The sequence below is a fragment of the Ochotona curzoniae genome, unplaced genomic scaffold (assembly GCF_017591425.1).
Source record: "Ochotona curzoniae isolate NIBS_2020 unplaced genomic scaffold, NIBS_Ocur_1.0 contig_2235, whole genome shotgun sequence".
Classification (NCBI taxonomy): domain Eukaryota; kingdom Metazoa; phylum Chordata; class Mammalia; order Lagomorpha; family Ochotonidae; genus Ochotona; species Ochotona curzoniae.
In genome coordinates, this window is record NW_024465384.1 from 914589 (window position 1) to 935801 (window position 21213).

The 21213-nt window shown below is 53.8% G+C and overlaps 1 protein-coding gene across 1 annotated transcript; it reads right to left on the reverse strand.

Moving 5' to 3' along the window:
• Positions 1–1691: 1691 nt before the first annotated feature.
• Positions 1692–12483, reverse strand: WNT5B (Wnt family member 5B). Its single transcript, XM_040972240.1, has 4 exons — positions 12318–12483; positions 10325–10572; positions 5384–5676; positions 1692–2357 (listed from the first exon to the last, which is right to left on the reverse strand). Exons 1-4 carry the CDS (start codon positions 12395–12397, stop codon positions 1899–1901), a joined length of 1080 nt encoding a protein of 359 aa, XP_040828174.1. The 5' UTR covers positions 12398–12483; the 3' UTR covers positions 1692–1898.
• Between the last annotated feature and the right edge of the window lie 8730 nt (positions 12484–21213).

The window sequence follows — 21213 nt, forward strand, 5'->3', positions numbered from 1 at the left end:
CTAATGCGCCTCCGAAGACAGAAGATGGTCCCAGGGTTCTGCACTTTCACTCAAAGCGCTCAAAGTTCTGGAAACTGCCCGAGGTGTGCAGGCTCACTGGGAAACCCAGGAGCCACACTCCCTTCCTGTTCAAACGTTCTGTGGCACGTGCATTCCCTGATCCAGTCCCAAAGGCACCGCTGGTGACCTCACAGACAGTGCTGGGTCCCCAGGGCTGCAGGAGTGGCAGTGACTACAGCTCCAGCCGTCAGGGAGGCAGTGCTCGCTCACGGGAGTGGCACATCCAATCTGGGGACGGACACCTGTGGGGATGCGGCTGAGCACCCGGAATCCATTGAGCCATGGGCGAGTCGTTTCGGCTCTCCACCCCCAAACGCTTTGGGCACCTGAAACGGAGCATCCTCCCGGATCCCTGGAACGGCAGGACGGGCAAGCGCAAGGTTCCCAAACCCTTGTGATCCTGGCTCATCTGTGTGGCTGCTTAGCTTTGCTTACGTTGTCTGTATGGCTGCTGGTGGCCCCGGAGACGTGATGGTGGCCTTGCGTAGACACATGACTTCAACGCTTTTCTTTTCACATTCGGCTCGCGCGTGTTGACCTGTCTGAGGCTCTCTGTCCTTGACTCAGATGGTCCTTCCTGAGGAACTCATGTTCAGATGCACGGCCATGGATGACTGTCAGGCAGTCTCCGTGAGCCATTCTGCAATGGTCTAAACCCGCGATGGTTCTGTAACTCCGCCCTCATCCCCCCACACGCACTGTTGTCTCTGTGCGGTGATGGGCTCGCCGGCAGGCTGGCCTCTCCCTGACCCCTTCTTCCCCTCTGTTCACGGCGACATGGAGAAGACCGCAGTACACACAATGGCCGGAGCTGAGCCAATTCCAAGGCAGAAGCCAGGAGCTTCCTCTGGGTCTCCCACATGGGTGCAGGGTCCTAAGGCATTGAGTCATCCTCTATTGCTTTCCCAGGCCACAAGCAGAGAGCTGGATGGGAAATGGAGCAGCCAGGACTCAAACCGTCACCCACATGGGGGCACATGCAAGGTGAGGATTTAGCCACTAGGCTACTGCACTGGGCCCAACAAAATTTAATGCTACATAGGAGACTCATGAAAGATATTTGGGTGTGCAAATGAGGAAAGGGAGAACAATTTCAGTGAAGGGGATTTAATGTCAGAATCTGTACATTGGGGTCAAAGGCTTCTGAAGAGAACAGGCCAGGCCGCCTGACCTGCTGCCACAGCCTATCATTGGGAAGGAAGCAACAGCAGCCAAGCTTCCAGCTCTGCGGCAGGGTCGGCCGCTGCAATGGGGTATCTGCAGCTGGACACGCTCAGTCCCTGCCCTCCCTGCGTGCCAAGTCAGGGCACCCCCTTTCCTCGTGGCGGGAGGAACTGTTCTCACTGGAAAAGACAGGGTGGTCCCTTTGTGGTCACCGGGTCAAAGATGGCATCAAACTATTCCAACCACCATGGTTTCTGCAGGTACGCACACGAGTCAAAGCCAAAGGTTAGTCCAGGGGGCCCCTCCTGAACCCAGGAATCCTCTGGCAAGACCCCGGGCCGCTTGCCCACCCACCCACCCACCCAGACGCTCGATTCCAGACCCAAGCATCTCCTCCACTTCCTGTGTGTTCCCCACTCAAGGCCACAGGCAACACGGCAGCCCTCCCTTCCTACGCCCCGGGGAGCAGACAGCAGGCCGAGTCCAATCCCCAACAGGCCCCCAACGTCTCTTAAATAAGCTTTTTCCTTTCTGTCTTCTTCTTTTAATTATTTCTCATCCATCCCTTTATTTATACAAATATAAAATATATTTATATAGATTTATATAATATAGACTTTTGAGAGGCAGTGTGGAAGGAAGAGGACCGGAGGGACGGAGCCCGCCTCCCTTGGCTATTTGCAGACGTACTGGTCGACGACCTCCGTGCACTTCTTGCACTTGACAAAGCAGCACCAGTGGAACTTGCAGTGGCAGCGTTCCACCTGCACGCTCTTGAACTGGTCATAGCCGCGGCCGCAGCACATGAGCTCACAGCCGTCCATGCCCTCCGAGGTCTTGTTGCAGACGCGGCCCTGGGTGCCCAGGGAGCCGGTGGTCTCGTTGCGTAGGCAGTAGTCAGGGCTGGGGTCCACGTAGACCAGGTCCTCGGGCGTGGGCTGGTTGAAGCGGCTGTTGACCAGCTCCAGCTTGCCCTTGCGGTTGATGCGCATGGCGGCCGCACTGTCGTACTTTTCCTTCAGCTGGTCCCCCACCTTGCGGAACTCGGCCAGCTGCAGCCAGCACGTCTTGAGGCTGCAGGAGCCAGAGACACCGTGGCATTTGCAGGATACGTCTGCCATCTTGTACACAGCCTGGGGGGGAGGAGAGGCAGAGAGGAGGCAAGTAAGAGGAGTCCCCGAGGGAAGAAGAAGGGAGGGGAGGCGTGGAACTGTGGGTGAACCCGCTGCTGGCGACGGTCACACCCCACAGAGAGTGCCTGGCTCCAATAATCCTGACTGCTCACTGCTCCCTACCAGCCCTGGCGCGGCAGTACTTGGCTCTAGTGCTTAGCTCCCTGCCACCACGAGAGAGCTCTCTCCCTCTCAAATCACTCTGCCTTCGAAACAAATAAATAAAGAAATAAAATAAAAAGAGGCTGGTGAGGGTAGCCCCGGCCCACAGCATTAAGTGAGGAGGGGGAAGCTGCTGCTCATATGCATTCAAAGATCCACTGGGACAGGGCCCGGCCCCGTGGCCTAGTGTCTAGATCCTCACCTTGAAAACTCATATGGTCGCCGGTTCTAATCCCGGCAGCCCCGCTTCTCTTCCAGATCCCTGCCTGTGGCCTTGGAAAGCAGACGAGGACGGCCCAAAGCCTTGGGACCCTGCACCTGTGTGGGATGCCCGGAAGAAGTTCCTGGCTCCTGGCTTCGGACCGGCATAGCATCGGCCGTTGTGCTCACTTGCGAAGTGAATCATCGGACGGAAGATCTTCCTCTCTGTCTCTCTTCCTCTCTGTATATCTGACTTTCCAATAAATAAATAAATAAATCTTTAAAAAAAATAAAAAAACCAGTGCAGTCAGTCTGTACTGGTCAGTCACGGGGCTTCTTTGGACAGACGGAAGGTTCCTTTCCTGAGGACCAGCCCTCAGCATGCAGGCTCCACCTCCAAGGCACAAAGGAACGGCTCGTCCAGCCCAAGAAGTGCTTCAAAGACAAGGCCTGCCATGACCCCGAGCCCAGGCCCCCGGCTGTGAACACGGCTGGATCTGCCTCTGCAAGTGGTCCTTGAGTGAGAGAGGGAGGCTGGGTGTCAGGCCCCCTGCTGGAACATGGAGACACTAAAGCCATGCACCCTGCCCCAAAGCCACCAAGGGGAATGCAAGGGACCATTCAGAAGGGATTTGGAGGGCAGGAGGGTCAGACTCCACTGGGGGAAGAAGGGTGGGATGGAAACGAGAATTTCATGCAAGCAAATCCCAGGGTGACAATGTCGTGTCCCTTGGCATTCAGACCTGTCAAAGACATGGGGCAGACAGTAACATCTGGACTTCTCTCCCAGTCGACTGTGGGTTTGCACATGCCCTCTGGGTGGGTAGAAGAGTAAGGAGGAAATCTCAGCTTTCCGGTTCCTAGTCCTTCCAGCTGAATAAAATAAATAAATAAATAAAAATAAAAGGCTCTGGGCAAGTGCTTTTAGCTCCATGTCTTGGCCCCTGACAGGGTCTTCTCTATGTAACGCTGTGATGAGCTTGCGGGGAGCAGCCAGGATGTGTCAGATTAGGCACCAGGCTTCTATCTGGAAAATGCCAAGAAATCCTCGGGTGAGGCCCGGCGCAATAACCTAGGAGCTAAATCTTCACCTTGCATCCGTCAGTGTCCCATCTGGGTGCCGGTTCTAATCCCAGCAGCTCCACTTCCTATCCAACTCCCTGCTTGTGGCCTGGGAAAGCAGTCGAGGACGGCCCATAAACCTTGGGATCTTGCACCCACCCACATGGGAGACCCAGAAGAAGCTCCTAGCTCCTGCCTTTGGATTGGCTCAACTTCGGCTGTTACAGCCACTTGGGGAGTGAACCAACAGATAGAAGATCTTTCTCTCTGCAAATCTTCCTTTGCAATACAAATAGATAAATCTTCAAAAGAAAAGAAACCCTTGGATGACAATATTGTACCCAGCCCACTGATGTTGGCATCTGTGTTCAAAGTAGGGCAATGGAACACTCAGAACAAATTTCTAGGCAAGCAGGTGCAAGATTCTACAGTGTGATCAAGAGGTTGTACCGCAGACAACCTGTTCAAAAATGCATGTGTGGCCACAAAACCCTTCTGAGGTCCCTGTGCCCTGGCTTTTGTGTAGGTGTGAGTTGGTGGGGATGAATCCATTTGGCCACAGGCAGTAATTGAGGATCAATGCCTGTTCCTTCGAGAGGGGATGAGCAGAACAAGAACTCCCAACCTGCAGCAGAGGGGAAGGGAGAGACAAAGGCCCCGGAAGAGGAGAGGCCTGTGTGTGTGCGTGTGTGCGCGCGTGTGTGTGTGTGTGCGCGTGCCCACGGGAAGACGCAGGTGGGGAATGGGGGTGGGGCGGAAGTCAGAGCCAGACGGAGGAAGCCCGGGGAAGGTGTGTGCAAGAAGCAGGCGAGTTGGGAAGATGCCAAAGAAAGGTGCTGCCCAGATAAGAGCCCAGTACAAACAAGCAAGCAATTAAAGGCAATAAAGTGAGGAGCCAGGAGGAGTGGGGTCAAGACTGGGATGAGAAAGGGCAAGAGCTGCCGCCTCCTCTGCCTCCAGCTTACAGCTGGGTGCCTGTCTGGTGGTCACTTCAGCATCTGGCCCATCCCACGGGGCAGCTCAGAGCAGAGCTGGCCGACGGCTTCCATGAATTTGACCTCCATGAATCCCACCTGGAGGTGAGACAGTAACTTCTGCCTGCTCACAGGTGCCCAGCCACACAACAGCACAGCGGGGGCTGTGCAGAGGCAGCAACAGGGTCCCTGGCCCATCAGCCAGAGCCAGGCAGAACCAGGCACCGATCCTCAAGGATCCGAAGCACGCTAGGGTTTAAACGCCGCTGACGCTGCCATGTGCCTGCTCATGGACTTGAACATACTTCTTTTGGCCAAGACACTGGTGACAACAACTCTGGAATGTCAGCACTGGCCCTACCTAAGCCTCGGACCCATAAGAAAAAATGTCAGGTGTAATGGCTCCAACTTCCAGTGCTCTAATGAATTCTCTCTCAAACTTCAGTGAGAGTGAGCTGACCAAGGCCTCCTGGGAAACAGGGTATTTGGATCATGTGGGAAGCTCCCTGATGGAACTCAGGGCAAGAGGTGGGGGTCCAGCCCCGGCCCAAGCAGTGGGCAGGGGAGAAAGGGGCAGGTCTGGCTTACCCTCCGGCCCGCCTCGTTGTTCTGCAAGTTCATGAGCACTCGGCCCTGCTCCTCCGATCCTTTGGCGAAGTTTTTCTCCCGCTCTCGGGCATCCACAAACTCCTTGGCAAAGCGGTAGCCGTACTCCACGTTGTCCCCGCAGCCACCCCACAGCCAGTCCCGGGGCAGGTCCTTGGGCCGCGCGGTCCGGCTGCAGCCGCAGGTGGACAGCTCTCCTTCGCGGCAGGCCCTGCTGATGGCATTGACCACTCCCGCGGCGCTCACCGCGTAGGTGAAGGCAGTCTCGCGGCTACCTGCAGGAGGATGCCGGGCAGTGGGTGAAGGGCCCTCCTTCCTCTTGGCGGTCCCCACCCTGCCTCTGCTGGGACACGGCCAGGGAACACTCCCTGGGGCAGCATATTGTTCAGCCTCCACGTGCTAACACCGGCATCCCATATGGGAGCTGGTTCGAGCCCCGGCTGCTTCAGTTCCCATCCAGCTCTCTGCTGATGGCCCGAGACGGCAGCAGAAAATGGCTCAAGTGTTGGGGGTCCCTGCACCCATGTGGGAGATGCTGAAGAAACCCCTGGCTCGTGGCTTCAGCCTGGCTCAATCCTGGCTTTTGTGGCCATCTGGGGGATGAACCTACACACGCAAAGTTTTCTCTCTGTATTTCTTCCTCTCTCTGTAACGTTGCCTTTGAAAAATAGGGCGTTGAAAAACCAAAACAGAACTCCTTCACAAGGGGCTGAATTTTTGCCTCTTGGCTCTGGCTCTGTGCTAATGAAACCACTCCAATTAGAACGCTTCCTGCGGTAGCTGGGCTAGCCCCTTATCCACAGCAGCCAAGTTCCCAGGACCCGAGGAGGAGTCGGTGGAGAGCTGGCCTTCAGGCATTGATGGACCAGTGTGGGCTGGCTACCACGTCTGGGTCCTACCTTCCTGGACTGCCTGCGCTCAAGTTCTGGCTCCAGCACCCCCTGGGAGACCAGGACAGGTGGAGAAAGTATCCTAGACTTTGAACCCCAAAGCAACCCAATCCTCCCAGCCTTCCAGCTCACCAGGCCACCACATCCCACAGCAGGGGCCCTCTCCATATGCAGATCATTGGCCAGGAGAAAAACATCAACTTTGTTCTTTCTTATCTCTCTCTCTCTCTCTCTCAATCTCTCTTTTTTTTTTTCTTTTGATTGTTGCAGGGAGCCACTTAAGAACTCAAACGGTGTGGTATCTTCCACTGCGATAAAAATGTTGATTAAAAAATAAATAAATAAAACGACTCAGCTCCCAGAGACATGTAAACGCATGCCACAAGAAGATACCGCTTCACAGCCACTCGAATGGCTTTAATCAAGAGAGTTAACAGCAAGTGTGCAAGGTGAGGGAACAATTGCACGCCGAGCCTTCTGTACGGCCAGGGGCAGTGCTACGGGGTACAGCTGCTCAAAAAAAAAAAAAAATCTGATAACTTCTCAAAAGGTTTCACTTAAAGCTGCCATGTGGAATACTTCCAGCAGCCAAAAAAGCAGAAAGAGCCATGTGCCCATCAACAGAAGCACGGGACAGCAAAGTGTCCTGTTCTCTGCGCAGTGGGACTCCGCTCAGCCGTAAAAAGAATACAGCATTAATTAAAGAAGCAGACCTGGGACTGGGGCTGTGGTGCGGCGCACTAAGCTGCCGGTTGCCAAGCCAGCGTCCCATATCCGAGGGCCTGTTCCAGTGTTGGCATCTCCGCTTCTGATCCCCTCCCTGTGCCTGGGAAAGTAGCGGAATGCTCGGCCCAGCTACCCATGGGGAAGACCCAGAGAGACTTACAGGCTGCTGGCTTCAGGAGTGAACCAACGGCTTAAAGGCATCTCCCTCCTTCTCTCTCTCCCTCCCTCTCTCTCCCTTTAAGACAAATGTATAAATCTTCAAGAATGAGCAAAAATAATGTATGAAAGACTGGTCACCAAAGGTCACCATCTCATTTATCTGAAATGTTCAGGGAACGGCACCATGGCTCAACAAGCTAATCTTTCACCTTCAAGTGCCTCCATCACACATGCGCACTGGTTGGAGTACCAGGCTGCTCCATTTCCCATCCAGCTCCCTGCTTGTGGCCTGGGGAAGCAGCAGAGGACGGCCCAAAGCATTGGGACCCTGCACCACGTGGGAGACCCAGAAGAAGCTCCTGGCTCCTGAGGTTTTAGATTGGCTCAGCTCCAGCCATTGCAGCCATCTGGGGAGTGAGCCAGCAAATGGAAAATCTTTCTCTCTACTTCTCCTTTTCCCTGTGGATCGTACTTTCAAATAAAAATAAAACAAATCTTAAAAAAAAAAAAAAAGAGAGAAGTCATATGGCGTGTGAATTGCACCTCCATCAGGTTGCTACAAGTAATACAGGGCCCAGCATGATAGCGTAGTGGTTAAAGTCCTTGTCTTACACACTCTGGGATCTCATACGGTCGCCAGTTCCAATCCTGGCGGCCCTGCTTCCCATCCAGCTCCCTGCTTGTGACCTTGGAAAGCAGTCGAGGATGGCCCAATGCCTTGGGACCCTGCACAAGCGTGGGAGAACTGGAGCTCCTGGCTCCTGGCTTCAGATTGGCGCAGCTCCTGGCTGTTGTGGTCACTTGGGGAGTAAACCATCGGACGGAAAACCTTCCTCTGTCTCTCCTCCTCTCTGTATATCTGACTTTCCAATAAAAATAAATAAATCTTAAAAAAAAAAAAAAAGAAGAAGTAATACAGTTGGGACTGGCGCTGTGACATAGCATGTTAAGCCACAGCCTGCAGTGCCAACATCCCATTTGGAAGCTGGTTTGAGACCACTACTGGAGGCTGTTCCATTTCCAGCTTTCTGATCATACACAAGTGCTTGGGCTCCTGCACCCACAAGGGAGAACTGCCAGGAGCTCCTGGCTCCTGGCCATCGTGGCCTTTTAGGGAGTGAGCTAGTAGATGAAGATCTCTCTCTTTCTGTAATTCTGCCTTTCAAATGAATAAAATAAAATTTCTGGACAATTCTCAGGAGGACAGAGTTGATCCTGATTTCTGAAACGAGGCCAGGCCTCCTCTTCTGCTCAGCAATTCTCTCTCCCCTGAGGAGCTGCCAAGGTAGCTCGTGCCTTCAGGGGGAGCTGGCCGTGTGGCACAGTGGGTTAAGGGGCCGCTTGGGACACTTACATCCCACAGTGCAGTGTTTGGTTCGAGTCCTGACTACTCATTTCCAATCCAATCTCCTACTCAAGCTTCCTGATGATGGCTCAAGTTTGAATCCGTGCGACAAACGTGGGGACCCGGATGTGCTCCTGTCTCCCGGCTTGTTGCCAGCATTTGGGGAGTGAGCCAGGAGATGGGTTCTCTCTCTCTCTTTCTCTTGCTATGCATTTCAAGTAGATGAAAATAATAATTAAAAAAAAAAAAAAGGAATGGAGGGAGCAGGAGTGTTGTACAGCAGTTAGGTCATCCCATACTGGAATGCCTGGGTCTGAGCCTTGTCTCCACTCTCTCCATTCCAGCTTCCTGTTCATGGGCACCCCAGGAGGCAGCAAGCTACACGACCTGGGTCCCTGCCACTCATGTCGGGAACCCAGATGGAGTTCTTAATCCTTGGCCTTGGCATCTGGGGAATGGACTAGCAGATGGGAGCTCTGTCTGCCTTTCAAACAAAGAAATTTTTTGAAAACCTCAAGAATAATAAACATAACAATAAAGAACAGGAACAACTTGAGAAATCAGAAGGGACGGGCTCTGCTTTCCACCGCGTGCGTCTGCCAACCCCTTGCCTTCCTAAACCTCACTTTGGGGCCTTGGTTGGCATAGATGAATCAACACACAGAAGAGGGTAGGAACCCCATCAGGTCCGTGTGTGTGTGTGTGTGTGTGTGTGAGAGAGAGAGAGAGAGAGAGAGAGAGACTGAGAGATGCCCACGAGGGAGCCTGCTTCCCTCACCCACCAGGAGGAAGGCACAGACCCCAGGCCTGTGAAGAAATCCCACCTGGCCACATGTCCACTCTTAGGAAGCAGTTGGGGGTCAGGGAGAGGGCAGACAGAGGGATGGGGGAATCTCCAATCCCCAATTGCCTGGCCCCATCCCCCTGGGCCTCCTCCCCCTCCCCCCAGGTAACTCCAAAAGGGTCCCTTTCCTGGAGGCACAGCAGCACCAGGCCAGGCAGCCAGGCCAAAGGCAGAACTCCACACCTTCCTTTTATGACCCAGTTAGAATAGGGCCGGATTTCTCAATTTTGTGCCAGGGAGGGAGGATTGCATTTCAAAAGGACCTAAGACAATTAGACCTCAGCTCACACCTCCAATCACCCCGCAATAGGGTGGCCAAGGAATCCTAGCCCCGTGGTGGGAGAGGGGCAGGGACAGGAATCCAGAAGCCCCGGCCCCTTCCCCCACTTAAACACACACACACACACACACACACACACACACACACACACACAGCCAACTAAAGCTATTACCAATCTGGCCCTGGGAAGTTTCTCTCAAGGATCCAACTGGAAGAGACAAAAATCCGAAAGACATTCAAGCCAGCAATTTTTGGTTCTCCACCCTGGGCTCTAAAAATCCCTCAAAGGAGGCCCTTGTTGCAAAGCCAACAAAGGCAGCAGTGGTGGGGGGCGGGGAAGGGCGGGTCTTCGAACCCACCCTAATTCAACTCAGATGTCCTGCCACCCCTCCCGGAGTGAGTCACTGCCAGCCTACCCCGGGACAAAGTTGGTACACAGGCCCCAGGCGCCAGCACAGCGGCTGCAGGCTGCTTCCGAGGGAGCCGGGCGCGAAGGCTGCGTGGAGCTCTCGCTGGGGTTCAGCCCAGGCAGGGGCTCAGCCCAGACAGGAGCACAGCCCTGCAGACCCACCGCCCGCCCACACCTCCTCCGTCCGTCCCTCCCTCCATCCATCCATCCATCCATCCATCCATCCATCCATCCATCCATGTGGTCTGCCCTCCGTGCGGAGTCTCTCACCGATCTGCATGACTCTCCCGAAGACGGAGGAGTTGTCCACCGTGCTGCAGTTCCACCGCCGCTGCCGGAACTGGTACTGGCACTCCTTGATGCCCATCTTGGCTCCCTCCCCGATGTAGGCCATGTGTTCCTGGTAGAGTTGGCACAACTTTCTCTGGCCAGGGGAGAGCCCAGGCAGCTGACTGCACACGGGCTGAGCGCCAATGATGAGCATCTCAGGCCTGTGCATCGGGCTCCTGGCTAAGGACCTGTATAGAACGGCAAGGGGCGAGAAGGCACTGGGTCACTTGTTCCCAACAGTTAGTTCTGGCCTTAGCAACCCCTAGTAAAACGAAGGGTCGACCATAGAGGGATAGTGGGAGAGCAACAGGTAGGAGCACACGTGGAAAGCCACACGTCCACCCCCGCTTCTGGAGCCATCATGAGACCTCTAGGACTTGAGCTGTTCAGGGGCGGGTAGGCAGCGCAGTCCACGTGGGCTGAGGTCAGGGAAGGCTGAGACCATCACTTCCTGAGAGCGCCACCCTGCCCTGCCTGTCTCGGAGGAAGAGTTCTGTATTCAGTTTAGCCCAAGTGCAGGGAACACGGGAAAAAAAGCAAGCAACTCCTTTTAAAGGAACTCCGCGGGTGGGGCGGGAGCAGATTTTGTGACATGGTACCTTAAGTCATGGCTGCCTTGCAACACTGCTACCCCACATCAGAACACTGGTTCAAGACCCAGCTACTGTGTCTTCAATCCAGCTCCCTGCGAACGTGCTTGGGAAGGCAACAAAAGGACAGCCCAAGAGCTTGACACGCACGTGGAAAACGAGGACGGAGCTCCTGGCTCCTGGCTCCGGCATGGTCCAGCCCTGCCTGTTCTGACCATTTAGAACACGAGCCAGAAGGTGGAAGATTTATTTCTCACTGTTTCTTTCACTTTCTCTCCTGTTCCTCCTTGGAAATAAAGAAAATAAATTTAAAAAAAAAGTGTGTGTGTGTGTGTCAGGGGGAAATGGCACAATATCCTAGTGGCTAAAGTCCTTGGCTTGCACACACTGGGATCCCGTATAGACACTGGTTCACATCCCAGCTGTTCCACTTCCCTTCCAGCTCCCTGCTTGTGACCTGGGAAAGCAGTTAAGGACGGTTCAAGGCCTTGGCACCCTGCACCGGTGTCGGAGACCCTGAAGAAGCTCTTAGATCCTGACTTTGGATCAGCTCAGCTCCTGGCTGTTGTGGTCACCTGGGGAGTGAACCAGCGGACAGATTATCTTTCTCTCTGTCTCTCCTTCTCTCTGTAAATCTGATTTTCCAATATAAATAAATAAATATTACAAAAAAAAAAAAATCCCTGTGTACCTTCAGAGCTCTGGAGCTTCTAGACATTGCATGTCCGTGCACTGGGATGCCTGGGTTCCATTCTTGCCTCCTGTGTCTGATTCCAGCTTCCTGCCAAGGAGGCAGCAGCGGGATAGCTCGTGGGATTTGGTCTCTGCCACCCACATGGGAGAACCAGATTACGCTCCGGTCTGGGCCAGCCCTGGCCGTGGTAAGGGCATTGGTGGGACGAACCAGCAGATGGGAGCGTGTGCCCCCATCTCTCTGCTTCTCAAGTTAACCAACTGTTCCCTTGCATATGCATGTCCCCTAACTGGCTCCTCGTGGGTGCATGAATTGTGGGGTGTAGCTTTCTCTCACATGGGAGCAAGTGCAAAGTTCAGTAAGACAGCCGGAGATTTACCTACTGAGTAAAAATGGGAGTAAGGCCCACCAGGACACAGAGGAGGTGACCACTGCTTGCCTGTCCTGTTCACATGGACTTGGCAATGACTGAGACCTTCAAGCCACCCCACAATCCACAGACACATGGGAAGAAAGGTCCAAACGGAAACCAATCCTTAGAGGACCCCTGCCTGGGTGTGGGGGCTGGGGGGCTGGAGACAGAAGTAAGAGGTGCCCTCCTCTCCCCAGGGCCATTCCTGAAGAGGGACTCAGGCCACCTGTCACTTACCACCAGGAGTTGGCATCCGCCAGGAGCTGGGCCCAGCTGGAGAGCAGAGCAGCAGTGAACAGCAGCCGCAGGTTGGGCATGGTGGGCCTCAGCCCTCCCAAGGGCCCCGGGACTGACAGCTTCCAAAACACGATGCCCTGGAGCAAGGAGAAATGATGAGAGTCAGCGTGGAGGAGAGTGGGGAGGGATGAGGGGGGAGCACAAAGGCGGGGTGGGGGGCGGCCGGGAACCTGCAGTCAAGTCCCAGCTCCCCTCCAAGGCCGCCTTTCCAACACGCCGGTCCATGGTGCCTGGTGCCGCTTCCCCGCCTCCCATCCAGGTGCTGAGACACAGGAGAGACGAATGGAAACAAAGTGTTTCATGACCAGCATGGAGGGGGATGCCCTTGCCTCACATCCAAGGGCGTGGGTTCGAGTCCCCACTCCTCCTGTGGTCTAGCTGTCTGTGAACACACAACCCACTTGGGTCCCTGCCACCCGCGTGGAAGACCTGGACTGAGTTCCAGGCTCCAGGCTTCTGCTTCACCCGGTGCCAGTGGGTGTGGGCACTGGGGAGAGTATAGCAAAGTAAAAAATCTGTCTTCTGGCCTTTCAAATAAAAGCGAAAATAAAAGTCATTTTTTAGAAACCGGCGAATAGGATCAACACACATCCAAAGGGGAGTCTTCCCTCCCAGTTGGCACCTTTTTCACAAGAAACAAGTTGTCCAAACCCCATGTGTTTCTCCCCCGACTTCATCCTGCCAAGAGTGCTGGCGGAAACAGAACTGTCACCTGCTTAGGGCAGGGGAAGCTATGGTGGTGCGGCGGTTCAAGCTGCCTGTATCTGAGCCAGGCAGCAAACCCTGTCCTGGGCGGCAGCAAGGATCATAACCCGAGTCCTTGGGCCCCTACCACCTGCCAGAGACCCTTAACCAGAAGTGAACAGAAGGGTTCTCTCTTCCTCTGCCTTTCAAGTAGATCAAAATAAGAGAATATTTGAAAACATGTTTGATGTTAAAAAACAACAACAACAACAAAAAACCCCGCAGAGTCAGTGACCTGCGCTGACAAACTGCTGGTGGTTGAGGTGATGCCAAGGCAAGGTGGTCCCCCATCTGCAAGCTCTCACCCCGGCTGTGTGGGGACACAGGCGGCGGAAGCCTCACCTGGCCCCATCCACACGCTGCCAGAGCCCCTATCACCTGTGCTTCATCTCCATCCCAAAGATTCCCGCCCCCTACCCCCAAACCCTTCCAATCCTGGCTTCTGCATCCCACAGCCACTGGACCAAGCTCATCCTCATCCACGTGCCCCCACCCCATGTCTCTTGGCTTATCCCGGGGCGTGACCCCACGTCTCCAGTGAGTCTTCTGTCCGTCATTCCTTAACACCTCCACCGCCTGCCACCCTCCTTGCAGTGCCGCCCGCCCCATCTCACCGCGCCAGTGCCCTGCGTCTGGCAATCCAGGCTCTCCGGGAGGGGGCGGCAGGTGCCGGGGGGCGGGGGGGGCCCTCGGTCCAGGAAATCTTTTTTGCCCTGGGGCCACCAAGAGAGGAAGGTGGCCGGGAGAGGAATCCAAGAGAGCTGGGAGCCGGCCTGTTCCCCACCCCCTTTTGGTTTTTCTTGGTGAGGTCTCAGTCTGGGCGGGGGCGCCAACAGGCAGGTGTGTGGGACCAGCAGGGGACAGATCAAAGCAAAAACTCACCCCTTCCTCCTTTGTCATGCAGAGCTTGCCCAAGGAAATGATCCGGCCCTCCAGAGCCGGGCTCACAGCTCCCCGCAGCCCACTTGCCCAGCAGACGCCTCCTCCTCCAAAGGATGGCTCCCACCCCCGCCTCCATAAATCCTCCCCACCCCCTCCCCGGGGCAGGAGGTCTGTGAAGGCACCGACTGGATCCGAGAGAGGAGAGATGGAGCAGAGATAGGGCTGGCACCAGAAGCTAATGGCTTTATGGAGGGGAGGGGACCAGGGGACGAGAGAAAAGCTTCAAAGCCTGTCCCTTGTCTAAACTGCGCTCCACCTACCAGTTCTGGGGGTCCCAAGAGCCCACCGTTTCTGCTTCTCCCACCTTTTCCTCTTTCTCCCTGCACCCTCCTGCCCGTGCCCACCGCCAGTTCTGCAGCCAGGGTGGTTCTCCCAGCTTGGTAACATTTCTCATCTGCCACCATGCTTTTCCTCTGGCACCGACACCTCCCGCCCAGGCCACAACCTTTTATTTTGCAAGATTTATTTGTTTATTTATAGATTGATTTTATTATGATTATTATTATTGGAAAGATAGATTTACAGCGAGAGAAGAAGAGACAGAAAAATCTTCCAACTGCTGGTTCACTCCTCAAATGGTCCCAACGGCAGGAGCTGAACAAATCTGAAGCCAGGAACCAGGAGCTTTTTCCAGTCATATGGGATGCCAGCACTTGCAGGTGCAGGATTAGCCAGTTGACTCATTGTGTGCCCCACACCCATCCAGGTCACACCCTTTCATCAGAACCAGTGTATCCACCCAGGTCACACAGGGGCTCAGGAAAGGAGTCAGTGCCTGTGGCTTTGACTGACCCCCCATCTCCACCCTGGGACAGACCAGACTTCCCAGAAGTCCTGAGCCCCACCCTTGTCAACACAGACACATGGGTCACTCCAGGCAGCAGCCCCCCATCCCCTGGGCAGCGCCACCTAACTCTACACCCATTAAAACATGTATATTTGGGGCCCGGCGCGGTGGCGCAAGTGGTTAAGTCCTCGCCTTGCACTCCCGGGATCCCATATGGGCGCCGGTTCTAATCCCGGCAGCCCCGCTTCCCTTCCAGCTCCCTGCCTGTGGCCTGGGAAAGCAGTCGAGGACGGCCCAAGGGCTTTGGGACCCCGCACCCGCGTGGGAGACCCAGAAGAGGCTCCTGGCTTCGGACCGGCATAGTATCGGCCGTTGCGCTCACTTGGGGAGTGAATCATCGGACGGAAGATCTTCCTCTCTGTATCTCCTCTCTGTATATCCGCCTTTCCAATAAAAAAATAATAAAAATAAATCTTAAAAAAAAAACATGTATATTGGGGGGGGGGAAGTCCTAGTATGAGTTTTTCATGAGTTTTGGCTTCTGTATCTGCATTCCAGATGTGTGGCCCATGAACTTGAACACATCACACACACACATGAGCTGTCTCCCTTCCCGCTCACCCTCCAAAGGGGTCCCAGAGCAGAGCCTGCCAGCCACCTGCTCGCTCCTGCATTCCTGGACAGGATGGGAGGGGGAAGGGGACCCTGCAGCAGACAGCATGGAAACGTCCCACGGTCAGGGTAGTGGGCAGGAAAGGACAAACTGGTGGTTTGGTCTCCACTGTGCCCGACCCACTAAAGGCTGTGTCTGTGAAACTGACAGCAGGACTTCGCTCAGGCAGGACTCTCCCTGGAAGACACATCTATGGTCAACAGCCCAGGTTCGGGGTGGCAGTCGCTCAGACTGCCCCCGGGGCGGGGTGCAAGGCTGTGGTCATAGTGGGGTTCAGGAGATCAGGGAGGGGACCCTTCCGGAGAATGAGCTGCCCCCCCGCAACTGCCAGACTCTACTTCTCCATTCACTGACTTGTTCTTTCATGTCCCAACCATGCCCGGGGTGCCTCCTGCGTGTGCCATTGACCGTGGGCACATCTGAAACAGTGAGTAAAGTCACCCAGAGCTAAGCCCAGTAAATATCAAGAGATAAATCAAATGGGGACAGGAACCAAGAAGGACAAGTGGGGAAGGTGGTGGTTCTTGGGCAGGCTTTCTCTGGGAACTCTGCAGCCTCCTGTAGATGGGATGGGACCCCAGGCTCTGACCCTGCACATCCAAGTCCAAGGTTCCGCGTGTTGCCAGCACAGCCCAAGGGATGCCTGCTGGAGAACGGGAATTCTAGGTTCCCTTCTCTGCTAGAGCTTGCCACCAGCCAGCCTTCTCTCAGAGGCCACATTCATCCAACCCAGACATCAGACTCTGGTGAAGGCTGCAGCAAAGCAGTCTTATGAAGAGATGGAAGGTTTGGGGAGAAAATGGCAAGACGTGTAGCTCAAATCTTTTAAAAAAAAATGGCTGAGAGAGAGAGAGAGAGAGACCATACAACCCAGGTCTATGACAGGAGTGGCAGAGGCTCGGCCACTTGAGTCATCACCTACTGCCTCCCAGGGTACACAGTATTTTCAGGAAACTGGAATTGGAAACAGAACTGGGACTGGCACCCAGGTACTGCGGTAACGAGAAGTGGCATCTGGGACATCCCGCCCTGCTCAATAACCCTCTGCCCTTGGGCCCGGCAGCGTGGCCTACAGGCTAAAGTCCTCGCCTTGTATGCGCCAGGATCCCATATGGGCGCCGGTTCTAATCCCAGCAGCTCCACTTCCCATCCAGCTCCCTGCTTGTGGCCTGGGAAAGCAGACAAGAACAGCCCAAAGCCTTGGGACCCTGCACCCATGTGGGAGACCTGGAAGAAGTTCCTGGATCCTGGTTTCGTATCGGCACAGCACCGGCCGTTGCGCTCACTTGGGGAGTAAATCATCGGAAGGAAGATCTTCCTCTCTGTCTCTCCTCCTCTCTGTATATCTGACTTTCCAATAAATAAATAAATCTTTAAAAAAAAATAACCCTCTGCCCAGTGCCTGCTCCGTTAGCTGAGTCTTCACAGGGACCACGTCCTTGGAGAGACGATCGCGCTGTATTTACTGTAACTTGCTTATTTTTAGCACTTGTACTCATCCCCTGCTTAAGCTTTGGAAATTATCTGGTTCGGTGTTTTCTCTCCAGGAGTTCCGTCTGGGTCAGGTATCCCGCAGGTGCTAGAGAAACATTTGTTGACTCAAAGAAGAGAAAAGCCCTCTTCCGGGCTCTTAAGGAGCTAGGATAGAAGGCGCCAGGGCTGGCTTCTGCAGACAGAGTCCCCCGGGCTTCCACACGGCCCAGTCCACTCAGCAGCAAGAAGGCAGCTTCCACCAGCACGCCCCCCGGCGGTGCACCTGCTCACTCGCCAGTCTTCCTGCTCAGTGGGACCCTGAACCCACGGTCCTTGTCTCCATTCTTTCCTTGGGTGCTGAGTCACCGTCTGCTTCTAGGAAACAAAGACTTCATCGCTAAGTTAGGACAAAGTGTGATGTTGGCCACGCTGCCTTCTGAGGCATTTGGGGACCCCTCCGAACCAAACGAAACCTATCCTGAAAAGACATGGGTGGTCCCAGGAGAGTCCAGGGGGGCAACTGTCCTTGGGAAGTGGAGTGGAGCTGAGTCTGCTGTCACAGAAGGTGTGGGCTGGGCCAGGAGACACTGCTTCAGGGGGCTTCTGGAAGGGTAAAGAGACCAGCAGAAAAGAGGACCTCAACGTCTCATGAAATTTACTTCGTCCTCCAAAATCAGCCAACACTGATGAGCCCACCTCCTTTAGGAAAACCTCCACTCTACCCAGCTTCAAGTTCCTGGAGGGAACACCGCAGGACCGGGGCCAGACTCGGGGGCTCAGTCACCCCTGAGTGTGGCCCTCTGAACCACTGCAGGATCACCCTCCCCCATGCCAAAACACACAGAGGTCAGGATGCCCAGGGACCCACAATCTGTTCTCCTCCCCCTAGACGCAGGTAGGTGGCTCGGTCCTCGTAGTGTCTCCAGGGGATTTTTAAACATTTACTCCCTCTTCCATATTCCTCCTTTACACTGTGAGACGGCGTCCGAGCCTATTCATCGGCTGCTTCGCCAGGACAAATGTTTTCTGTCTCATGCTTGCCTACTTAGCTGACCCTCACATTCACTTTGCCCGTTTGCAAGGTAACCACCAGCTTTCTCCAAGTGTGCCCCCGCATCTCCAGACTAACTGTATCTCCTAGAAGCTTAGCAAGCTTTTCAAGCCCCTATTGAATCTGAAGCTCCAAGGATGGAAGCCTGCTTCACCAAGCCCTCCGTGGGGTTGGCGCGGTGACACAGTTAAGACCCTGCTGGGATGCTGCGTCTCATAACGAGTGCCTGGGTTTGAATCCTAGCTCTGCATCCAATTCCAGCTTCCGGCTGATGTGCAGGCTGGGAGGCAGCAGGTGATGCGTCAAGCACCTGGGTCCCTGACATCCACACGGGAGACTCAGGTGGCATGTCAGGCTTCTGGTGGGGCCTGGCCTCACTGCCGTCCTCAACTGCTTCCCCAGGCCACAGGCAGGGAGCTGGATGGGAAGTGGAGCTGCCGAGATTAGAACTAGCGCCCATATGGGATTCCGGCACATTTAAGGTGAGGACTTTAGCCACTGAGCCATCACGCTGGGCCCATAAACTTGTCTTTAATTCCATTTTCCATGAACCTTTTGAAGTACCTCTTAAGATTAAAATGCCAAGCCCGGGCCCAGTGCAGTAGCTTAGCAGCTAAAGTCCTCACTTTGCACATTCCTGGATCCCATATGGGTGTTAATTCTAATCCTGGTGGCCCTGCTTCCCATCCAGCTCCCTAGAGGGCAGCCCAAACAAAGCCTTGGAACCCTGTACCCACATGGAAGACCCAGAGGAGGTTCCTGGCTCCTGGCTTCAGATCGGCTCAGCTCTGGGCCGCTGTGCTCACTTGGGGAGTGAATCAATGAATGGAGGATCTTCCTTTCTGTCTCTCCTCCTCTCTGTATATCTGACTTTGTAATACAATAACATAATAAATCTTTAAAAATAAAAAGACTAAAAAAATCACCGGGACTGGCATTTTTTTTTAAATAAAGATTTATTTGTTTGAAAGGCAGAGTGACATACACACACACATCAAAAAAGAGAGAGAGAGAGAGAGAGAGAGAGATCTTTCATTTGCTGGTTTTCATCCCAGATGGCTGTAACAGCCTGGGCTGAGCCCTTCGGGTCTCCCATGTAGGTAGCAGGGCTCCAAGCACTTGGGCCATTCCTGCTGCTTTCCCAGCTGCACTACCAAGGAGCTGGATGGCAAGCAGCTGCACTTCAGCTGGCACTCCGAAATGGGACGCCTGGGTCGCAGACAGCAGCATAACTAGCTGTGCCACAAGGCCGACCCCACGGTCTGCCACTTTTGAGTGCTGTGCAGGGCCCTGTAATCTTGGGCACTGCTCTAGTAGAAAAAAATATACATATTTTTCTCTCTGTGTCTCTTTCTCTCTGTAAATCTGCCTTTCCAGTAAAAATAAACAACAAATCTTAAAAATGTTTACTTTAGTGCAGAAATTTGAAATTCATCCATGTGATGGGGTGTTCAAAATGTTTAATGAAAATGCACAAGAGGAAAAAAAAAAAACTATGGGTAACAAAAAAGTTTGCACCCAAATAAACATATTGATCTTTTTTCTTTTTCTTTTTCTTTTTTTAACAGATGTATTTGGTTTTCTTGGAAAGGCAGATTTACAGAAAGATCTTCCATCTGCTGATTCATTCCCCAAGTGACTGCAATGGCCAGAGCTGAGCCAATTAAAACCAGGAGCCAGGAGCTTCTTCCTGGCCTCCCACACAGGTGCAGGGTCCCAAGGCCTTGGACCATCCTCTGCTTTCCCAGGCCACAAGCAGGGAGCTGGATGGGAAGTAGAGCAACCAAGACACAAACAGTATCCATATGGGATTCTGGCATGTATAAGGTGAATAATTAACTATCAAGCCATCAAACTGCCACCTCCCCCCCACCACAAAAAAAAAAAAAAAAAACACATTTCTAAAAGATGGATGTATTTATTTGAGAGGCAAAGAGGCAGAGACTTAGAACAAGGTTCACTTTCCAAATGTCTACAACAGCCTGAAGCTAGGCCAGGCGAGGCTAGGAGCTGGAAACTCAGTCGGTCTGCACACAGGTGGCAGGCAGGCACGCCCAGGCCTGGACCTGTTGCCTCTCAAGGTACACAATGGCAGAAAGCTGACGTCAGTGCTGCCACCATGGGCTTAGGGTGTCCCTTCTGGCATCTCAATCATTAGGTCAAAGGCCCACTCCGACTCTGCTGGAGCTGCAACTAACCACAAACTTCCTGAAGTACCCTCATACTTGGAGAAACACAATTTTTTCCCCCTCCGGGTATCAAGTAAAAGTCTGTTGTAAGTTAAGATGTATCGAATTTTTTTAAAAGCTTTATTTATTTTTATTACAAAGTCGGATATACAGAGAGGAAGAGAGACAGATGGGAAGAGCTTTCGTCCGATGATTTACTGCCCAAGTGAGCGCAACGGCCGGTGCTGCGTCAATCCAAAGCCAGGAGCCAGGAACCTCTTTCAGGTCTCCCATGAGGGTGCAGGGTCCCAAGGCTTTGAGCCATCTTCTACTGCTTTCCCAGGCCACAAGTGGGGAGCTGGATGGGAAGTGGAGCTGCCGGGATTAGAACCGGTGCCCACTGGGGATCCTGGCACGTTCAAAGTGAGGACTTTAGCCTCTAGGCCACTGCTCTGGGCCCTGATGTATCTAATTTTATTTTACAGAGAGAAGGAGAAAGACAAAGACTGCCCCTCCACTGGTTCATTCCCGAAATGGTCGTAACAACCCAAGCTGAGCAAATCCAAAGTCAGATGCTTCTTCTGGGTTTCCCACGCCGGTGCAAGGTCCTGAGACTTTGGGCTCTCCGCCTCTACTGTTCCCAGGCCAGAAGCAGGGAGCAGGATGGGAAGTGGAACAGCCTGGACATGAACTGGCATCTACATGGGATGCCAGCACTTGCAGGAAGAGAATCTGTTCCATCCCCAAATGAAATAGTTTTTAAAAAGGCACTGAAAGAGAAGGCAGAAATGTGTAGCCTACAATAGTCAATATGGTTTAGGAAATTGGGTCTTAAGCTTATTTATTTATTTGAACAGAGAGAGAGAGCAAATTACCAGCGCCACCCCACCCAGACCTGCTGATACGCATCGCCGCTCGTGAATAAGGTGTGTTTTTGTTGTTGTTTTGTTTTGTTTTTTGTCTTTTAAGTGACTCCCCAGAGCTGGTGCATGAAAGAC